The 16,520-nt window shown below is 38.6% G+C and overlaps 1 protein-coding gene across 1 annotated transcript in view; it reads left to right on the forward strand.

Moving 5' to 3' along the window:
* The first annotated feature begins 269 nt into the window (after window positions 1–269).
* cacul1 (CDK2 associated cullin domain 1) overlaps window positions 270–16,520 on the forward strand; it is a 48,274-nt gene continuing 32,023 nt past the window's right edge. The window contains exons 1-3 of the mRNA XM_052027513.1: window positions 270–760; window positions 5,942–6,068; window positions 9,010–9,112. Of these exons, the coding sequence (XP_051883473.1) occupies window positions 445–760; window positions 5,942–6,068; window positions 9,010–9,112 (546 nt within the window). The 5' untranslated portion in view covers window positions 270–444. The remainder of the gene's footprint in view (window positions 761–5,941; window positions 6,069–9,009; window positions 9,113–16,520) is intronic.

Here is a 16,520-nt window from a genome sequence, read left to right on the forward strand (position 1 = left end):
TTAACTGTGTGCTTCGATGTTCATGTGACTAATAAAGATCTTATCTTAAACCAAAGAGAATAATAAATAATTCGGGACCGAATACGCGGCGGGCGGAGAGGACGCGGATCACATCACCACACGGCCGGCGCTTGGCTCACAACGGTCCCGTCTCCCTTGGTTACCGTCGCCAAGGCCCGGCGCACAACCCGGGCGGGTCGCCAAGTGTCGCAAAACCAAGGGCCGGTCGGCAAGGAGAAGGCCGTAAAGGGAGCGCTGGTGGGGAGGAGTTGGGCCCAGTGAGGGTGGCGACGCTGGAATGTAGTGAGAGAGAGGGACAGACACGCACACTTATGTAGACCGGAGCATTCATGTAGCAGGGACAGGTGATTCTGCGACTGTTATTGGTGCATCTGCCTTAAAGTGTTCTTCCTTGCGCCCCCTCGCAATCGCGCAGCGGGCACCATGGACGAGAACATGGAGGAGGACGCCAGCTATCAGCAGCTGATAATGGACGACCACAATCACAACAACTGGGAGGCGGATGCTTATCAGCATCACCACCATAGCCACCGCCACCACCACCATAACAACCGCCGCCACACTGAGCTTACTCTGCCCGAGCCAGGCGGGATGTCGCAAGCACAGCAGGATCCCAAAGAACTACTCCATCACCATCTGTCTGTCAACGGGGAAGAGCGAGGGCCAGGGGTGCACAGGGAGCCTGAGCCCATGGCCAGTAAAGTAACCCTGAACATTAACAGTTCAGCCTCCAAGTTCTGTAAGTGGGGCGGGGGGTTAAATCTCTTCAGGATATACGTCTGAAATAATTGCTAACGGGAACAAAAAATTCATGCTTTGACCATATTTTAAAAACTGCTGGCTAATCTATTGCTGGCTTGGATTTTCCATGCTTTCCAGTGGCGAATATTTGAATTCTAACGTGCAGCTAGATGTAACAGTGTATATCTAGACATCGTACTGTAATATCTACTGGGCAATGCTATAAAGCTGAAGTACAAATTCAGCTGAACCAGAAAGCATAATTACTCAAATGCTAATCTCAATAACAAAGGAATAAATCGGATGTTAATCTGAATAAACCTAAATCTATCTTCTATTCAAAATATTAGATTTCATACATTTATTTGATTTTGTATTTCAAAGAAATAGGAATTAGCTACTTCTTTTGGGAGGGAGTACTTGCTTGGATTAATTTCAAATGAAGGTGTCTTTGCCAGCAGGTTGTTTTGTGACATTAGTATAATCTGGATATATTGGACTTGCCTCACTGACAAAAATAAAACCCCAAGCCAAACCTAAAATAATTGTAAACTGGGAGGAATGTAGTAAGTTGCCAAGTAAAGGGATAAGCTCCATTCTTTCAGGAGGAGGGTTGCGTACTGCCTTTGGGGTACTGTTGCATACTTTGATAATTCATATTTTTTTTGTTTCTTCCGGTTTTGGGCAGGTGTGTTGTGAATAACTGAATTTGGCTCTGGAATTAACGCAATAATTTTAACCATGTTAAATGTTACTCTATCTGTGTACATATAAATAATCTATCACTTTTTGACTCATCCTATTTTAAAATTAATTATTGAATTATCTTTAAGAGTAATATGACAGAAATATGTGTGATCTATACTGCAAAAATTTAAGTATTGAAGTAATACTGCCAAAGCTCAGAAAGCAGTGTATAATTGCAGCTCCCCAGATATTTTGGTCAGCATCTACAAAGTTCATTATTGTACTGAACAATATAGAGCTGGAGGATTTTGAGCTTTAAGAGTTTTGAGTTGGTACTGACTTCCTTGGGCAGGGAAGCTGTAACTCTCATAGGGATAGTGACAAAGCAGGTGTTTGGGTAGAGAAAAGGTGGCTGAAGTTTCTGCAGGTGATTGCCACCCACTGACCAGCATTAAGGAATTGTACGTGGGCACTGTGTCATCAGGAGCTGGCTTTGTGGAGATCGGGTTCTTGCTTTCAGGGTGCTGTGTGGAGAATAATTTCTTGGATCAGTGCTGGAATCGCGATGCCACACTAATGAGAGATTTTGTGAGATAACTGGCAGAAACCGGGAAAAAGAGAACTTTGTGGTTAAATGGTATATTCATTAATAATTTAATTGGACCTATTAATTACTAAATGTGCAGGGATTGAAATGAATGTATGTTTAATCAAAATGCCATATTATCAGGTTTTTAAACAGATCTCTGATGCAGTGAATGTAATCAATTAATATTTTGTGCTCTGGAATAATTCACATAATAGACTACTGAAGTGATTATTGTATAGAAAAGTGAAATAGGTTTTACTTTGTAGCAGTATAGTTTTGAAAGCAAAAGTAATGTATTTTATTTCACCATAATACGAACTGTAAGTACAATTCATTACCTTGAAAGATATGAAAGTCTTTTGCCAGCAGAGAGCAATACTTTGAAGTGTTGTCACTGTTGAATGAAAGGAATCATGGCCCCAGTTTGAGCACTGTAAAGTCCCGCAAGCAGCAATGAGGTATCGGCCAGATAAACCATTTTGAGTAATGCTTATACTAAATATTGGCTGGAACACCAGGGGAACTTGCATGCTTTTCTTTGAAGTTTGTGCAAGATCCACCTGGGTTTAACTCGGTCTCGTCTGGAAGTGCCTAATCCCCTCAGAGCTGCACAGAAGTGTCAGTCTAGGTTGTAGCTGGTGACCCTGGGTTAGGACTCGCAGGCAAGAATGCTAGTTCAAGGCTTAAAGGGAATATTTGGTGTTTCTGACGTTTTTAAACAGGGACTGAACAGAAGAAATCCATTTTATAGATAAAGAAGCAAGTTCTTTGCTGAGGGCATTAGATTATTCTAAATGTTGCTGCCTTAAATATCAATTTGATTTAACTTCTACATTTCTTTATTTTTGTTTTAACCTGCCCAGTACTAAAAGGCTTGGGCACATAATGCAAAACTTAATCCATCTCTTGACATTTTAGATCCAGGGTGCATAAAACTGCAAGATACCTCTGTACAAATGCTTCAACACATTTTAAGTGATGAAGGGTTCCACAGACACTAAGTGCATTTTTCATAGCAAAGTTTAGATCCTTGGAATTGCGCAGTTGTATTCTTTATGATCACATTTTGTATTTTTCATTGTACCAAGTTTGGAGTCAAGTTTGGAGCAAATTAGTCATGTAGTGACAACATAAGTATTTCTGCCACTCAAAATAGCTTGTTTAATACTTGGCAATCTATCATATTTTACATCTCTTAGCTGGTATTGTATATCATACAGCAAAAAGAATGACTGGTTTTAAATAGGTTGCAGAAGGATTAAGGCTCAGGCAATCAAATATTGAAATCTCTAAAAGTGGCAGGTGACGCTAATAAGGCTTTTTCTATTCTTTGTCTCTGTCATTAGAGACAAAGTACAAAAACATACATTAATATCAAACCTTTTACAAACCACTGTTTTGACCTGAACCTATTAATTATTAAATTTGGGTACTACTCTTAAGGAAGGAGAGCAAGGTCTTGAAGAGGGTACAGCGGAGGCTAACTGGATTTATATCAGGGACAAGAGATGTTATTTAATATAGAGATGATAGTTACTGGCATTTTTTATATCTTCCTAAGAGAACTTAATGTTAAAAAATAACGTTTTGCTAAAATAAGAAAAGCCATAGTTTCTTATTTCTGTGCCTTCCAGTTATAGACTTGCTTTCCAGAGGAAAAAAGGCACTGGGTTGACGAGGGAATAAAATATTTCTTTGTTTTTGAGCTATGCTGTGGAATGTACTGGCTGAAAAATATTGAAACAAGATTCAATATAAGTTTCAAAAGGTAAATGGATATATAACAAAGGAAAAAACACAAGGAAAGGAAACGAATTTGGATAGCTCCTTCAAAGATCTGGCACAAAAACAATTGACTGAATGGCATTCCATGCTATATGAGCTTGAAATTACGTGGCAGCTCTTGAAAATTATAATCTGTATGTTATCTTAAAGATTGAGCTGGTTATGAATTTTTCTAGTATTTGAAAATTCTAGTGCTGACCAGCCAAATTCATTTCTTTCTTGCTTTCTGTATTATGGCTGAGGATGGGAGCTGCTGTAGCCTGTAACACTTGAGTTATGTGAATTGGTGTGTAAAGTTGGAACTTGGTTGATATGATAAAATTAGTTAAACTCAGTAATTTTAAATTGCTTTGTGTGAATATCGCAACTTTATTGCTGACATACAATTAAGCCACCTGTCTTCAGAGGCTGATTCTAAATGCAGAATGATCCCAAGCCAAACAAATTAGGAAAATGTCAAAGTTTTATGTTAATTTAAAATTACATTATAATCGCTGTGGTTGGCTTCAGTGCCTTTTAATCAGGGTTAATTGTTAATAGGAGATCTTTAAGGAAGTGGGCCTGTTGGTGCCGTGAATAGTAATAAAATAAGTGATCAAAGTTGCTGTATGTGAACTTGTTCTTTGGATTTGATCACATCAGATTGTCAATTGGGAATGTTACTGAAAGGCCACTGACATGTTGAGCTAGGGATTTGTGAGCAAATGCGTTGAACAATTGCATTCTAACCTCATTGCAACCATTTGCCTCCTGTTCATCTGACTAGAACTTTTGTGGAGAAAACTTTGTTCAAGATAGCACCATACCTGAGTTTGCAAACCTCCAAGTACTGGTATCTGACAGTTCCATGTCAAACCCCAATTTTGAATTATTTATTGTTGTGTTTTGGAGACCTTTTAATAATTTATCAGTTATCATTTAGCTGAGCTGGGGATAAATTATAGTGGATAATAGAGATTCCAAAGGTCATTCAGGTTCCAACTCATTTTGTGATTTAAAAGAAAAAGTGCTGTGTATCATTGCATTTGGACCTGTTTCAATCTAAATGTTAATTTCAACATGTTTTTTTTCAACCTGGAAGAAGTTTAATTGCAAAAGAACTTTGATTGTAAATTTACTGAAAGCTTTAATGAAAGTTAATTTTTGATCATATTCCAACTCTGCAAGAGACACCCCTCATCAAAAATATTGAATTTGTTATGAAGTGTGTAGGGTGCCTTGAGGACATGAAAGGGTACTATCTAAGTCAAAGTTTTTATTGCCATTCTACATAACTGGCAATTTCTGGAGGTGACAACTCATTTGAAACCTATCAGTTACATTTGCTTTCTTCCCATTTGATACCATTTAGTGGTATTTGTATTTGAGACTAATACTTAAGAGGGGGCAATAGTTGCCATGGCTGTCCAAGTAATACCCTGGACAATGAGAACATCAGACCAGTGCTCCTAGATTTGATTTCATGTAGCTATTTTTATATGTACTGTATATTTAAAAAAAAATCACTCAATGTCAAGAACATCACATGCCAAAAATCAGTTCTGGATCATCAACACAGTGATTTGGTCTTCTGTTAATGGTAATAGTAATTTTGGGGTGTGGATGAGTGTCTTGCATGGTGACTGAGCATTCTATTTGTTTGTAGAGAAGCACTGACGTAGGGATTCAGTGGCTATCTAGTTCCCTAAATTTTTGGACCACAAGTTCTGCATAAGAAGAAAATAACAGCTGCAATCTTAGTTGACAGTGTTATTCAATATGCAACTTCATCAGAAAATATTTTGAGGTAATGCAGCAAGTGTGTTTGCAGGAGGGGGTATTGTTTTGTGTTTGGCTTAGCTACAGGTCTGAGCCATTAACAATCCGTGCTGCATTGGTGATTTTTGGAGTTCTAAGATATTTTGGCAATTGCTTTGTTTGTCATTTTTGGGACTACAACATTTGTGTGTCACCTCTGCAGTTCTTCCAAACTGCAGTCCTTTTAGAAAGCTTAGGAGACTCATTAATTTCTGACCATCCAAACAGTAAGGAAAATAGGAAAGAGATTCCTTGAGTCTCCTAAATATTTTGAAGTCTGTGCTGAATTTGGTAAATTGTTTTTTTACCTTTTCTGTTTAGTGATGAACGTTATAACTGCAGAAGACTACCAACGGACTTACTGGCCGAAGCTGGACAGTGCCATTGATCAGCTTTTGACACAGTCCCCTGGAGACTGCATCCCTATTTCTTACGAGCAAATTTACAGGTGAGAGCAAAAAAAATTGTAGTAATCAATAATGCGCCTCTAGAAAGAGGTAATCTGGAATTAAACAACTACAGTTTATGAAAACAATATTTATGATGCCTTGTATAACAATGCAGCCAGACTTTCAAAGGTTTTGATTTGTGAGGTTTGGGGAAGACTCATTAGAATTTGACCATCATAAGAATGAAATTACAATAGACTTGCCAGTCTGGTTTCCAGGTGAACACAGAAAAGTAATTTCTAGCTTTTTACTTGTATTTTTATTTTAATTACTTGGCTTTCACATTCTCCCTTTGTGCTGTGATCTTCTATAGTACTCCTGTTGACTTTTTTCTGATTTTGGATTGTTTCCTGGACCAGTTTTAAGTTGGTTACCTTAACAAAATAGAGTTGACATTATGCGTTGTATATCTTCAGCAAATATATACAGGGGTTCCCTGGGTTGCAAATGACCTGACTTATGGAAAATTGGATCGGTTTATTATTCTCACATATACAGAGATCCAATGAAAAGCTTTTGTGTGCCATCTAAACCGATCATGCCGTACATAATTACACTGAGGTAGTAAAAAGAAACTGAATGCAGAATATAGTGCTGCAGTTACAGAGAAGGTGCAGTGTAGGAAGACAAATAAAGTGCAAGGGCCATGACAAGGTAGATTGGGAGATCAAGAGTCTGATAACAGAGGGATAGAAGCTGTCCTTGAGTCTGGTGGTTTGTGCTCTCAAGCTTTTGTATTCTTTGCCTGACGGGAGTGGAGAAGAGAGAATGACAAGGGTGGGAGGGATCCTTGATTATGTTAGCTGCTCTCCCGAGGCACCAAGAAGTGAGTCAGTGGAGTGGAGTCAGTGGCTGGTTTGCATGATGGACTGGAGTGTGTTCACAACTCTTTGCAATTTCTTGAGGTCTTGGGCAGAGCAGTTGGCATACCAAGCTGTGACACATCCAGATAGGATGCTTTCTGTGGTGCATCTATAAAAATCTGACCTTGTGCAAAATCTCCCATGCATTTTTCAAGCTAGTAATAATGTGTTTTTGTGGTATTCATTAATGAATGGATACAGTATACATTCCATTAGTTTAATTATGAGTAGCGTTAGGGTGATTATTCAATGAAGTGAAAAGATTATAGCAAGTGCACGTACAGTGACACGACATGGGTAGCTATAGAAAGCAGATGTTTCTGACTTGCAAAGAAATTGGCTTACGGACAGTTCTCAGAAATGGAACCCTTGGGTAACCTGGGGCTGCCTGTATTTCCCATATAAGTTCAACTCCTTTTAATGTATCATTTCATTTTAGAAAATGTAGGTTTGAGAATAATGTGTCAGTTTTTTCTGAAAGAGCTCATCACACCTTATTGATGTATTATTCATGACCTGGTTATATTTTGTTAATACAAATCCATGCCTAATCAAATGACTATGGATGGTAGCAAAAATCTACCAATTTTAACCAGAGGCAAATACATGGAGCAGTCAATTTGTTTAAACCATAAGAATTCAAATGAAATGGGAAAAATATTTGAACTTTGCTCCCATTTGTTCACGTAAAAAGTAATTCAATAGAATCCAATTGATTTGAAATATTGTGGGTATGTAGTATTATATAAATTGGTGTATATTTTGTTTCTTTACATTTTTGATTAAAATTGTTTAGTTTCTGTCTGAATTGTGTATAGAGATTCACTCTGAGTGAGAGGCATCCTTGTTTAAATTTGATCTCTTTTTCACATTCTTGGGGTTGAGAAGATTAATATCTTCCATCCTTCATTCTTCTATCACTTCCACTGCTAATGAACAGCTTAAAGTGTTCATTGTTATAATCTGTTACTTATTTAAACAACTTTCCATCTTTTTCCATGGACCTTAAAGCAGTATGTTAATTTGGCTTCATTACTGTTTAAAAATACTTCGCTTATTTCTATTTTTACCTATTCAGACTATTGCAGGTTATATATACATTGCACACTTTTGGCCTTTGAGCTATTTTCAAAATATAGGAGTAGAAATGAAACTCCAGCAAAGGTCTTAAAATGAGTTTCATTTCTACTCCTATATTTTGCTGTGGATCTGAATCCCTACAAAAACCTAATTTGTAACTAAAGGGGATTGCATTGCCAGCCTTGTTACAGAGAAGCAATAGAGAGGTGTGGAATAGAAATGTAAGATTTGTAAATGTGGAATGGAAATGTAATATTTGTCTTCACTCCCCATCTGCAGGAGGACCTTTTTTTGTCTATGAATTGTATCATAGGTGCCTACATTGTCACAGGGGAGATGTATTTGTTTTGAATGTAATCAGTTGGACTGTAGCAACATGTGGAAATGAAGTGAATAACTCCAAGCTTGCCAAATATATCCTAAGATGTTCTTGGAACTGTGTTCTCCAGCTTCTCTCGCATTCTTGCTTATAGGGCAAGTCTCATTGAACATTCCACACTGCTGCTAGTTGTAAAGAGATCACTGAACTAAGATTATGAGATAATTTCTTAAGTTATTCAAGTTTCTCCCCCTTCTCATTTTTCACTTTAAGTGTGTTGTGTTCTTAAATCCAGAAATATTTGTGCAGTTTAACTGTTTGGACTTGATGGCAATAGCAGGCTGCATTAAACTTTAAACCTTGCATCTTGGTATCATTTAGTAAAGATGGCAGTAAATTCTGTACTGAATAAATGAGTGATGTCTCCATTGCAGAATGAAAATACTAAGATTATTTTCAAGCAGCCAATTTTATGTTCTGCACATGCCGACTAGGACCAGATTGAACTATTGGAACTTTCATTAAATTGGATTCAAGGGTAGATGTATCCTTGAGCAATACAATGTGTGCATCAGATTTACACAACTTGCTTTGTCTTCTCCATCTAATGTGTTTTTGGAGGATTGTCTAATTAGCAATGTCAAAACTAAGTTAGATTATCTTTCTTTTTATTTTTAGTTGTGTTTACAAGTGTGTGTGCCAGCAGCATTCAGAGCAGATGTACTGTGACCTCATCACAAAGATAACCAGTCACTTAAGACGAATCTCAGAGGAGCTGCAGGTACATATTATTTTGGATGTCTGTCATTTTCTTTGCAAACCTGATATATATTGTGTATAAGATTTGTTTCAATCATAAATCAGTATTGCCACTATTGTTTTGGACTTGATATTCAATCGTCCCTCATTTTTGCTTGTCAGCAGCCATTATTATTGCATATGCTGAATCCTGTGTTCTAAATTAGTTCGGACATCATGCCGACTAACTTAGAAACTGTGAAATATAAGCTTTTGCAATCTGGTGCTATGTCGTGCATCCGTCTCTTGTCTTCAACCAAAATAACTCTGAATTGCTGATACATTTGGGCACAGTGTCTTGCATGCATGTGTAGGCTATGTAAGTGCTGGGGTAAAAATAATCCAAAAAGCTGATTTCATGTGAGCCACAGCTTTATACATTGACCAAAGTATTTCAGTTGTGTGGATTTGATCTCTAAGATCATATTTTGATACTTGCTGAAGAGTGATGCAGAAATCTTAGTGTTGCCTCCTTGTTTTACTTTAGTATCATTATTGTTGGTGATTGCTGAGTGTGTTGATAGGTAATTAAGCAGAAGATGCTTGTTTATCTTGTTGGATTTAATCTGGCTGTCCAATGGTTTTGGAATCAAAAAATAGGTTGATTCCATTTGTGGTAATGTCATTACTGAGAAAATTCAGGCAATGCAAAGGTTGAAAATTTGGCTCAGAAATTTTGATCTGCTGCACCATATGCTCCCTGTTTGATTTGTGACTTTACGGGGCCTCTGCCTTCTGACATGGAGATGGGGAGGTGCAATGCAGTGGCATCATTTTACCATCGCATAGATCATTATAACAGCATTGGTATTAGATTTTGCCTCTTGAGACGTTACTGGTACATCAGTTGCCTGATCTAATTTGGGCCTTTTGTCTGTGCACAACTCTCGTAGAAAAGGTTAAAGAACAGAATAATGGTGCATGTGTTGGTGGGGTTGAAATTTGGGATTCTGAATTCCAGTAATGCTTCTGCAAATTAATTAACATCAAATTGTGGACTCAAATGTGGGTATGTAACTTAATTCGTTCCACATCTGGAATAAGGAAATGGTAGCTACGGAACATTTCCCTGGCAAAAATTCATATTACTATTGATCTTGGATTCTGTATCTGTGCCTCTGGCTTGTGTTTATTTAACAGTTTTTGGTTAGGATAATGATGACGGCACATCCAACCATGAGACTAGAGCACTAAAACCATAGTTAACGTCCCAGTGCTAGACTGAGGGAGTGCTGCAACGTGGGAGGTGCCAAGTTAATCCACGGCCTCATCGGTTCTTGGGTAAGTATGGTAGGGATATCAAAAATGAGAGGGCATAGGTTTAAGGTGAGAGGAAGGAGTTTTAAAAGGGATTTTGGGGGCAAGTTTTTCAACAGGGTGGTTGATATCTAGAACGCACTGCCAGAGATGGTGGAGGAATCGGATAAGGCATAGAAGGGTACAGTCCTAATGTGGGCAAAAGGGATTAGTATAGATGGGCAAAATGTTCATCATGGACAACGTGGGCCAAAGGGCTTGTTTTTATGCTGTACGATTCTGACTCTAAAAGATATTGTGATATTAGTCCAAGGAAGGACAGCTGTTGTGTCCAAATTTACTTTTTCTTTGCTCATCATCATCATAAATGCAGGTTATTTAGGTTATTATCGCATTACTCTTTGTGGAGTCTTGTGTGCATACATTTGTAGCTGCATTTCCTATGTTGTAATGTTGATGTCATTTAAAAAGTATTTTGTTGGGAATGAATTGCTTTGGGATGTCCTTTATTAATGAAGTCACTAAACTACCTGCTCATTTGGATCTTTTAGTACTTTTCATAGTGATCTCTGCCAGTGACCTGGTTACTATTCCCTCTTTAAGCATTTCTCTTAACATCAAATTAGTCAATCAATTGCTTAATTGTCCATGTACAGAAAGGCTGCTGCTTTCAATGAATAGCAACCATAGCAGCACTTGGGTAGTCTGTTGTGATGAAAGATGGGACATTGTGAAATAAAAGTATTACCTTCCTGTGCGAATTGACTGCTGTTTGGAGTAGGATAGTGTTCCTTTTCGATCAGTTTGTTATGTAAAGCTTCTGTGACTGCCTCTATCCAAGGGGTCGCACTGCATTCTTCAATAATCCTGCAGTGTTTAGTCTGATTCCACATGTTACCAAAATATCCCTCAACTGCTTGGCAAGTCATTTATATGGATGAGAAATTACCATTTGAAATCTTTAGGGATAGCCTCAGTGCTGGTTGAATTGCTTTAATGATTAGCTGTATAGTTATTTTAATTACACCCCAATAAATATTGTTTCCTTTTACTTATGGTAAAGATGCCTTGTACTACATTTTATTCCTCCCAGTGGGATATTTGGCAGGATTATTCATTAGGCTGTGGATTTGCAACTGAGGTTCTGTTTGCTGAATTACATTTTGTGGAGTTTCAGGAGTTACAGATGTGAACCAACTGGTTACCGGTGTTTTTAATTTGAGAAATCAATTCTTTGATACAACTTTTTGAACTTGTTCCCCATGGGAAAATGGATAATAGACATGCAGGCCCATAGAATAAAATAGGGGAACGTGTCTGACTGGATTGCTCAGCAGAAAACTGGCATGGATTTGATGTGCTGAATGGCCTCCTGTACCTTTGCGACTCTAAATGTGTAAAAGAGGCAGTCTTAGTATAATTTCAATAGTGTTCATTAAAACTCCTGGAAGCTGAGTTTAGAGGTTTTGTTTGGAGATTATTCTGCTTCTGTTGCAATTGTTACATGAAAAATTCCATATAAATCCACTTGCCCTTGCAATCAGAGGATTGGGTGTATCGAGGAAAATGCTTGTAGATTATTGTATGGATACAAGGTTCGAGGTCAATTATGAAGGTGATGTTCAGATAGAGATTTTTGCCACAATGATGAATTAATCCGCATTAATTGTACACAGTGGATTATCATGGGAATATTATAATAGCATTTGTGTGGAATAGTCCTTACTTCGATTAAATTATCTGGTCTTCTATTGCATTTTGCATGAATTTATTCTGCACTGTACTTTATAATTAAGGACATTTTAGTAACACATTTACACAGCATGTTGCAGGTTTGTGATTTATCTGCTTTCATATATACAGTAGGTGGCAGTGAAAAATGAGTTCCATCATACACAGGCTTTTGTTCCTAAACTCTAACAAAACCAGAAGGTGTCAGTGTAGTCTGATGTAAACTTAGGTGGTGGTGAGAGACCTGCAGTTTGAACTCTTCTGAAGGAGGTCACCTGTGGTGGACTAAATTCTGCAGGTGGCTCTGTATTCCATTTTCAAGTGATCTTCTACTTGCAAGCTTCCGATATTGACAAATGCATATTGATTGGTAGTGAGAATCTGAATTTTATAATGCCTTGGAGATTTTAAGGGCAGTTGTGTTCTTCAATCCCAGATGCATGATTTGGTGCTGCACCATGTAGTGATTTTTGTTTAACTAAGTATTGGTGCCATGCCTGTTACAGTTCTTTTGCAAAACTCCTGTAGCATTAATTAGGGGTAGTAGTAACAGTGTGTTGGTGCAGTATAAAGTATTAGAAATATATTGAGGAAAATCTTTGCCAAAACTGTTTTAAGGTTATTGAAATCTGCCACATCAGGCATCTGTCAAAGCATTAGGAATTTGCCCTGAAAATTAATGTCTTTAGTACTGAGTACACAGTTTGTAAAAATGCACGATAAAGCATCTTTTGATTATCGTCTTGTTTCTGCTTCCCTCCTCAAACTGGTTCTAGTTTAAAGCTGGTTGCAAAACAGTTTTACTAAAAAAGAGTTAAATACAGCTGCTCATTCACTTTAACTGAATCTATATTGAGCAAAAAAGAAATTCCAAATCAAATATATATCTAATGGGTACTTGTATTTGTCCAAGCTATGCCTGTTTCTTCTTGTGGGATGCGTGGAACAAACCTAGCTTTAGTCCTATTCATGCCGCTTCTCTCACCTGTTTTTCTGCTACATTTGATAAGTGCATTGGTGCTTTTCTTGCACTTGTACAGAACACAGATTTCATTAGCTTGGAAGGAAATTGGCAGTGCTTTCACATGGTCCATATTTGACTCCTTTTTAACCTTGACTTCTCCGGGGCATACCTGTTATAAGCTCAGAGACTCCCGTCACTATCATGACTACACCTCCTTTGATTTGTATTCACTTTGCTCACCTGGAACATTAATGCAATAGAGAGAGAACTCAGGATTGCCCTTTACAGCCAGAGAAGTTGGAGTGTGCTTTAAAATCCTAAATTGTTTCCTCTGCAAATGAACATGTAAACCTTGAGGTCCATTCTAATAAGAAAGGAAACAGAACAGGAAAGGAAAGGGACATCTGGAATTTTGTATCAAGTTAAACCTTGATTAACAAGATCAGGATAAACAGTAAAAATTGATAAGGGATGTTTGGGATGAGCAGTTCTTCGCTACCTAGAATGGTCCTCTGAGTAGGTTGATGATGGCAAAGATTATAGACTCATTCTGTAATTCAAAAAAAAGGAACTTGTAGATTTAACCGGAACATTGAACTTGATGATTTGAATGAGTACATTCCTTTTGGGTTTATCTTAGCCAGTCATTATTGGGAGGTGCATATTTTTGAGGATAAGATATTGATATGTTGCATTTGTACAAGATGTTGGTGAGGCTGCACCTGGAGTGTTAGAACCATAGAACCATACAGCACAAAACAGGCCCTTCGGCCCACCGTGTCGTGCCGTCCATCAGACCACCCTCACACTACCTAACCCCTTCCTCCCGCATATCCCTCTATCTCACGTTCCTCCATATGCCTATCCAACAAGCTCTTGAACCTGTTCAATGTATCTGCCTCCACCACCACCCCAGGCAGTGCATTCCATGCACCAACCACTCTCTGGGTGAAAAACCTCCCTCTGACATCTCCCCTGAACCTCCCACCCATAACCTTAAAGCCATGACCTCTCGTCTTGAGCATTGGTGCCCTGGGAAGGAGGCGCTGACTGTCTATCTATTCCTCTCAATATTTTATATACCTCTATCATGTCTTCTCTCATCCTCCTCCTTTCCAGTGAATAAAGCCCTAGCACCTTAAGCCTCTCCTCATATTCAATACCCTCCAATCCAGGCAGCATCCTGGTAAATCTCCTCTGCACCCTCTCCAATGCCTCCACATCCTTCCTATAATGAGGCGACCAGAACTGAACACAGTACTCTAAACGTGGCCTAACTAGAGTTTTGTAAAGCTGCATCATAACCTCGCGGCTCTTAAACTCAATCCCGCGATTTATGAAAGCCAACATCCCATTAGCCGCCTTAACTGCTCTTTCCACCTGTGAGGCAACTTTTGGTTACATTGTTATAAGATGTCATTAAGCTGGAAAGAGATTTATGAGGATGCTGTCACAACTCATACCTGAGTTATAGGGAGAGGTTGAGCAGGCTAGGACTTTATTTCTTGGAACATAGGAGATTGAGGGGTGATCTTAGAGGTGCATAAAATCATGAGGGTATAAATAAGCTTAACACAGCCCCTTTCCCAGGAAAGGGGAACTAGAGGGCATAGGTTTAAGGTGAGAGGTGAAAGATTAAAAGTGAACCGAGGAGCAACTTTTTCACATAGGATGCTGCATGGATGAAAGGAGTTGCCAGAGAAAGTGGTTGAGGCAGCTATAGTCACAACATTCAAAAGGCATTTGGTTAAGTACATGGATAGGAGGGATTTAGAAGGATACGAGTCAAACATGGGCGAATGAGATTAGTTGGTGGGCTCCATGATTGGAATGGACAAGTTGGGCTGAAGGGCCTATTTCCATGCTCTATTACTCAATGTCTCCGTGAGTGCAAAGCAGATGTATGAGAATATTGCCAAGACTCGAGGGCCTGAGTTATAGAGGAGGTTGGGCAGGCCAGGACATTATTCCTTGGACTGTAGGAGACTGAGGGGTGATCTTTTATAGAGGTGCATAAAATTGAGGGCATAGATGGGGTGAATACACAGTCTTTTTCCTGGGACAGAGAATGGAAAAACTTGAGGGCACAGGTTTAAGGTGAGAGAGAACAGATTTAAAAGGATCTTCACACGGGGTGGTGTGCATGTGGAATGATCTGCCAGACGATGTGGTTGAGGCAAGTACAATAAAAACGTTTAGAAGACATTGGACGTACGTGGATAGGAAAGGCTTAGAGGGATATGGACCAAATGTGGGCACATGGGACTAGCTTAGGTGGGCATCTTGGTCAGCATTGGGCCAAAGGGCCTGTTTCCGTGTTGTATTATGAATCTATTGAACAAAAAAATATGATTATAAATGGAACAAAGTAAGATATTGAAAATCAGAAAAACTGCAGATGCTGGAATCAGAATCGGGTTTATTATCACTGACATATGTCATGAAATTTGTTGTTTTGTGGTAGCAGTACAGTGCAAGATGGAAAAATTACTATAAATTTACCAAACAAAAATAGTGCAAAAGAGGAATAATGAGGTAGTGTTCATGGGTTAATGGACCATTCAGAAATCTGATGGCGGAGGGGAAGAAGCTGTTCCTAAAACGTTGAGCGTGGGTCTTCAGGCTCCTATACCTTCTTCCCGATGGTAGTAACGAGAAGAGGGCATGTCTTGAATGGTGATATATGCCGCCCTTTTGAGGCACTGCTTCTTGAGCATGTCCTCAATGGTGGGGAAGGTTGTGCCTGTGATGGAGCTGTTTGAATCTACAACTCTCTGCAATAAAAACAGAAATAAAAACAGAAAATACTGAAAACACTGGAAAGGTCAGGCAGCATCAGTGGAAAAAGAAACATTAATGATTCAGTCAAAAACCCTCCATCAGCTCTGAAAGTGTTTCCAGCATCTTCTGTTCTTATTACATACATTGGAGGTTCAGGTTAGGCCACTGTTTGCCTCAGGACTATAGCCCTGTATTTTGGAATTGATAGGATGGAATTTTGAAAATGCCTATGCCCTTTAGAATCTCTTTTTTTCTAATTTGTGCATTTGACCGGTAAAGATTTGTGTAGATGGTCATGCAGTTATTCTTGTGATATCTGGTTAATCTTGGCTGCATTCTTTTCGTTTCAATAAATAAGACTTAAATGTTTCTTCAAACACTACAGTGAACATTTCTTCCATTGGATGGTTTTGAGTTGCCTTTCATAGAAAGTCGCTAGAGAGAACGAGTGCATGACTTTGCATAGATATCCTGTATACATGATTGAGGCCTGATGCATATGATGTTTCAATTTACTGGAACCAAAGTATATAAAGACAGGACACAGTATTGTATGGAGCTGTGCCATGGTACTTGTGACTGTCTTGAGTGATGCTGCCAGGTAATTGTCCTGGCATCTAATATGTGAGAAAGCAATGATAATGAATGTTGGTTGCAC

The sequence above is a fragment of the Pristis pectinata genome, chromosome 12, assembly GCF_009764475.1.
Source record: "Pristis pectinata isolate sPriPec2 chromosome 12, sPriPec2.1.pri, whole genome shotgun sequence".
NCBI lineage: Eukaryota > Metazoa > Chordata > Chondrichthyes > Rhinopristiformes > Pristidae > Pristis > Pristis pectinata.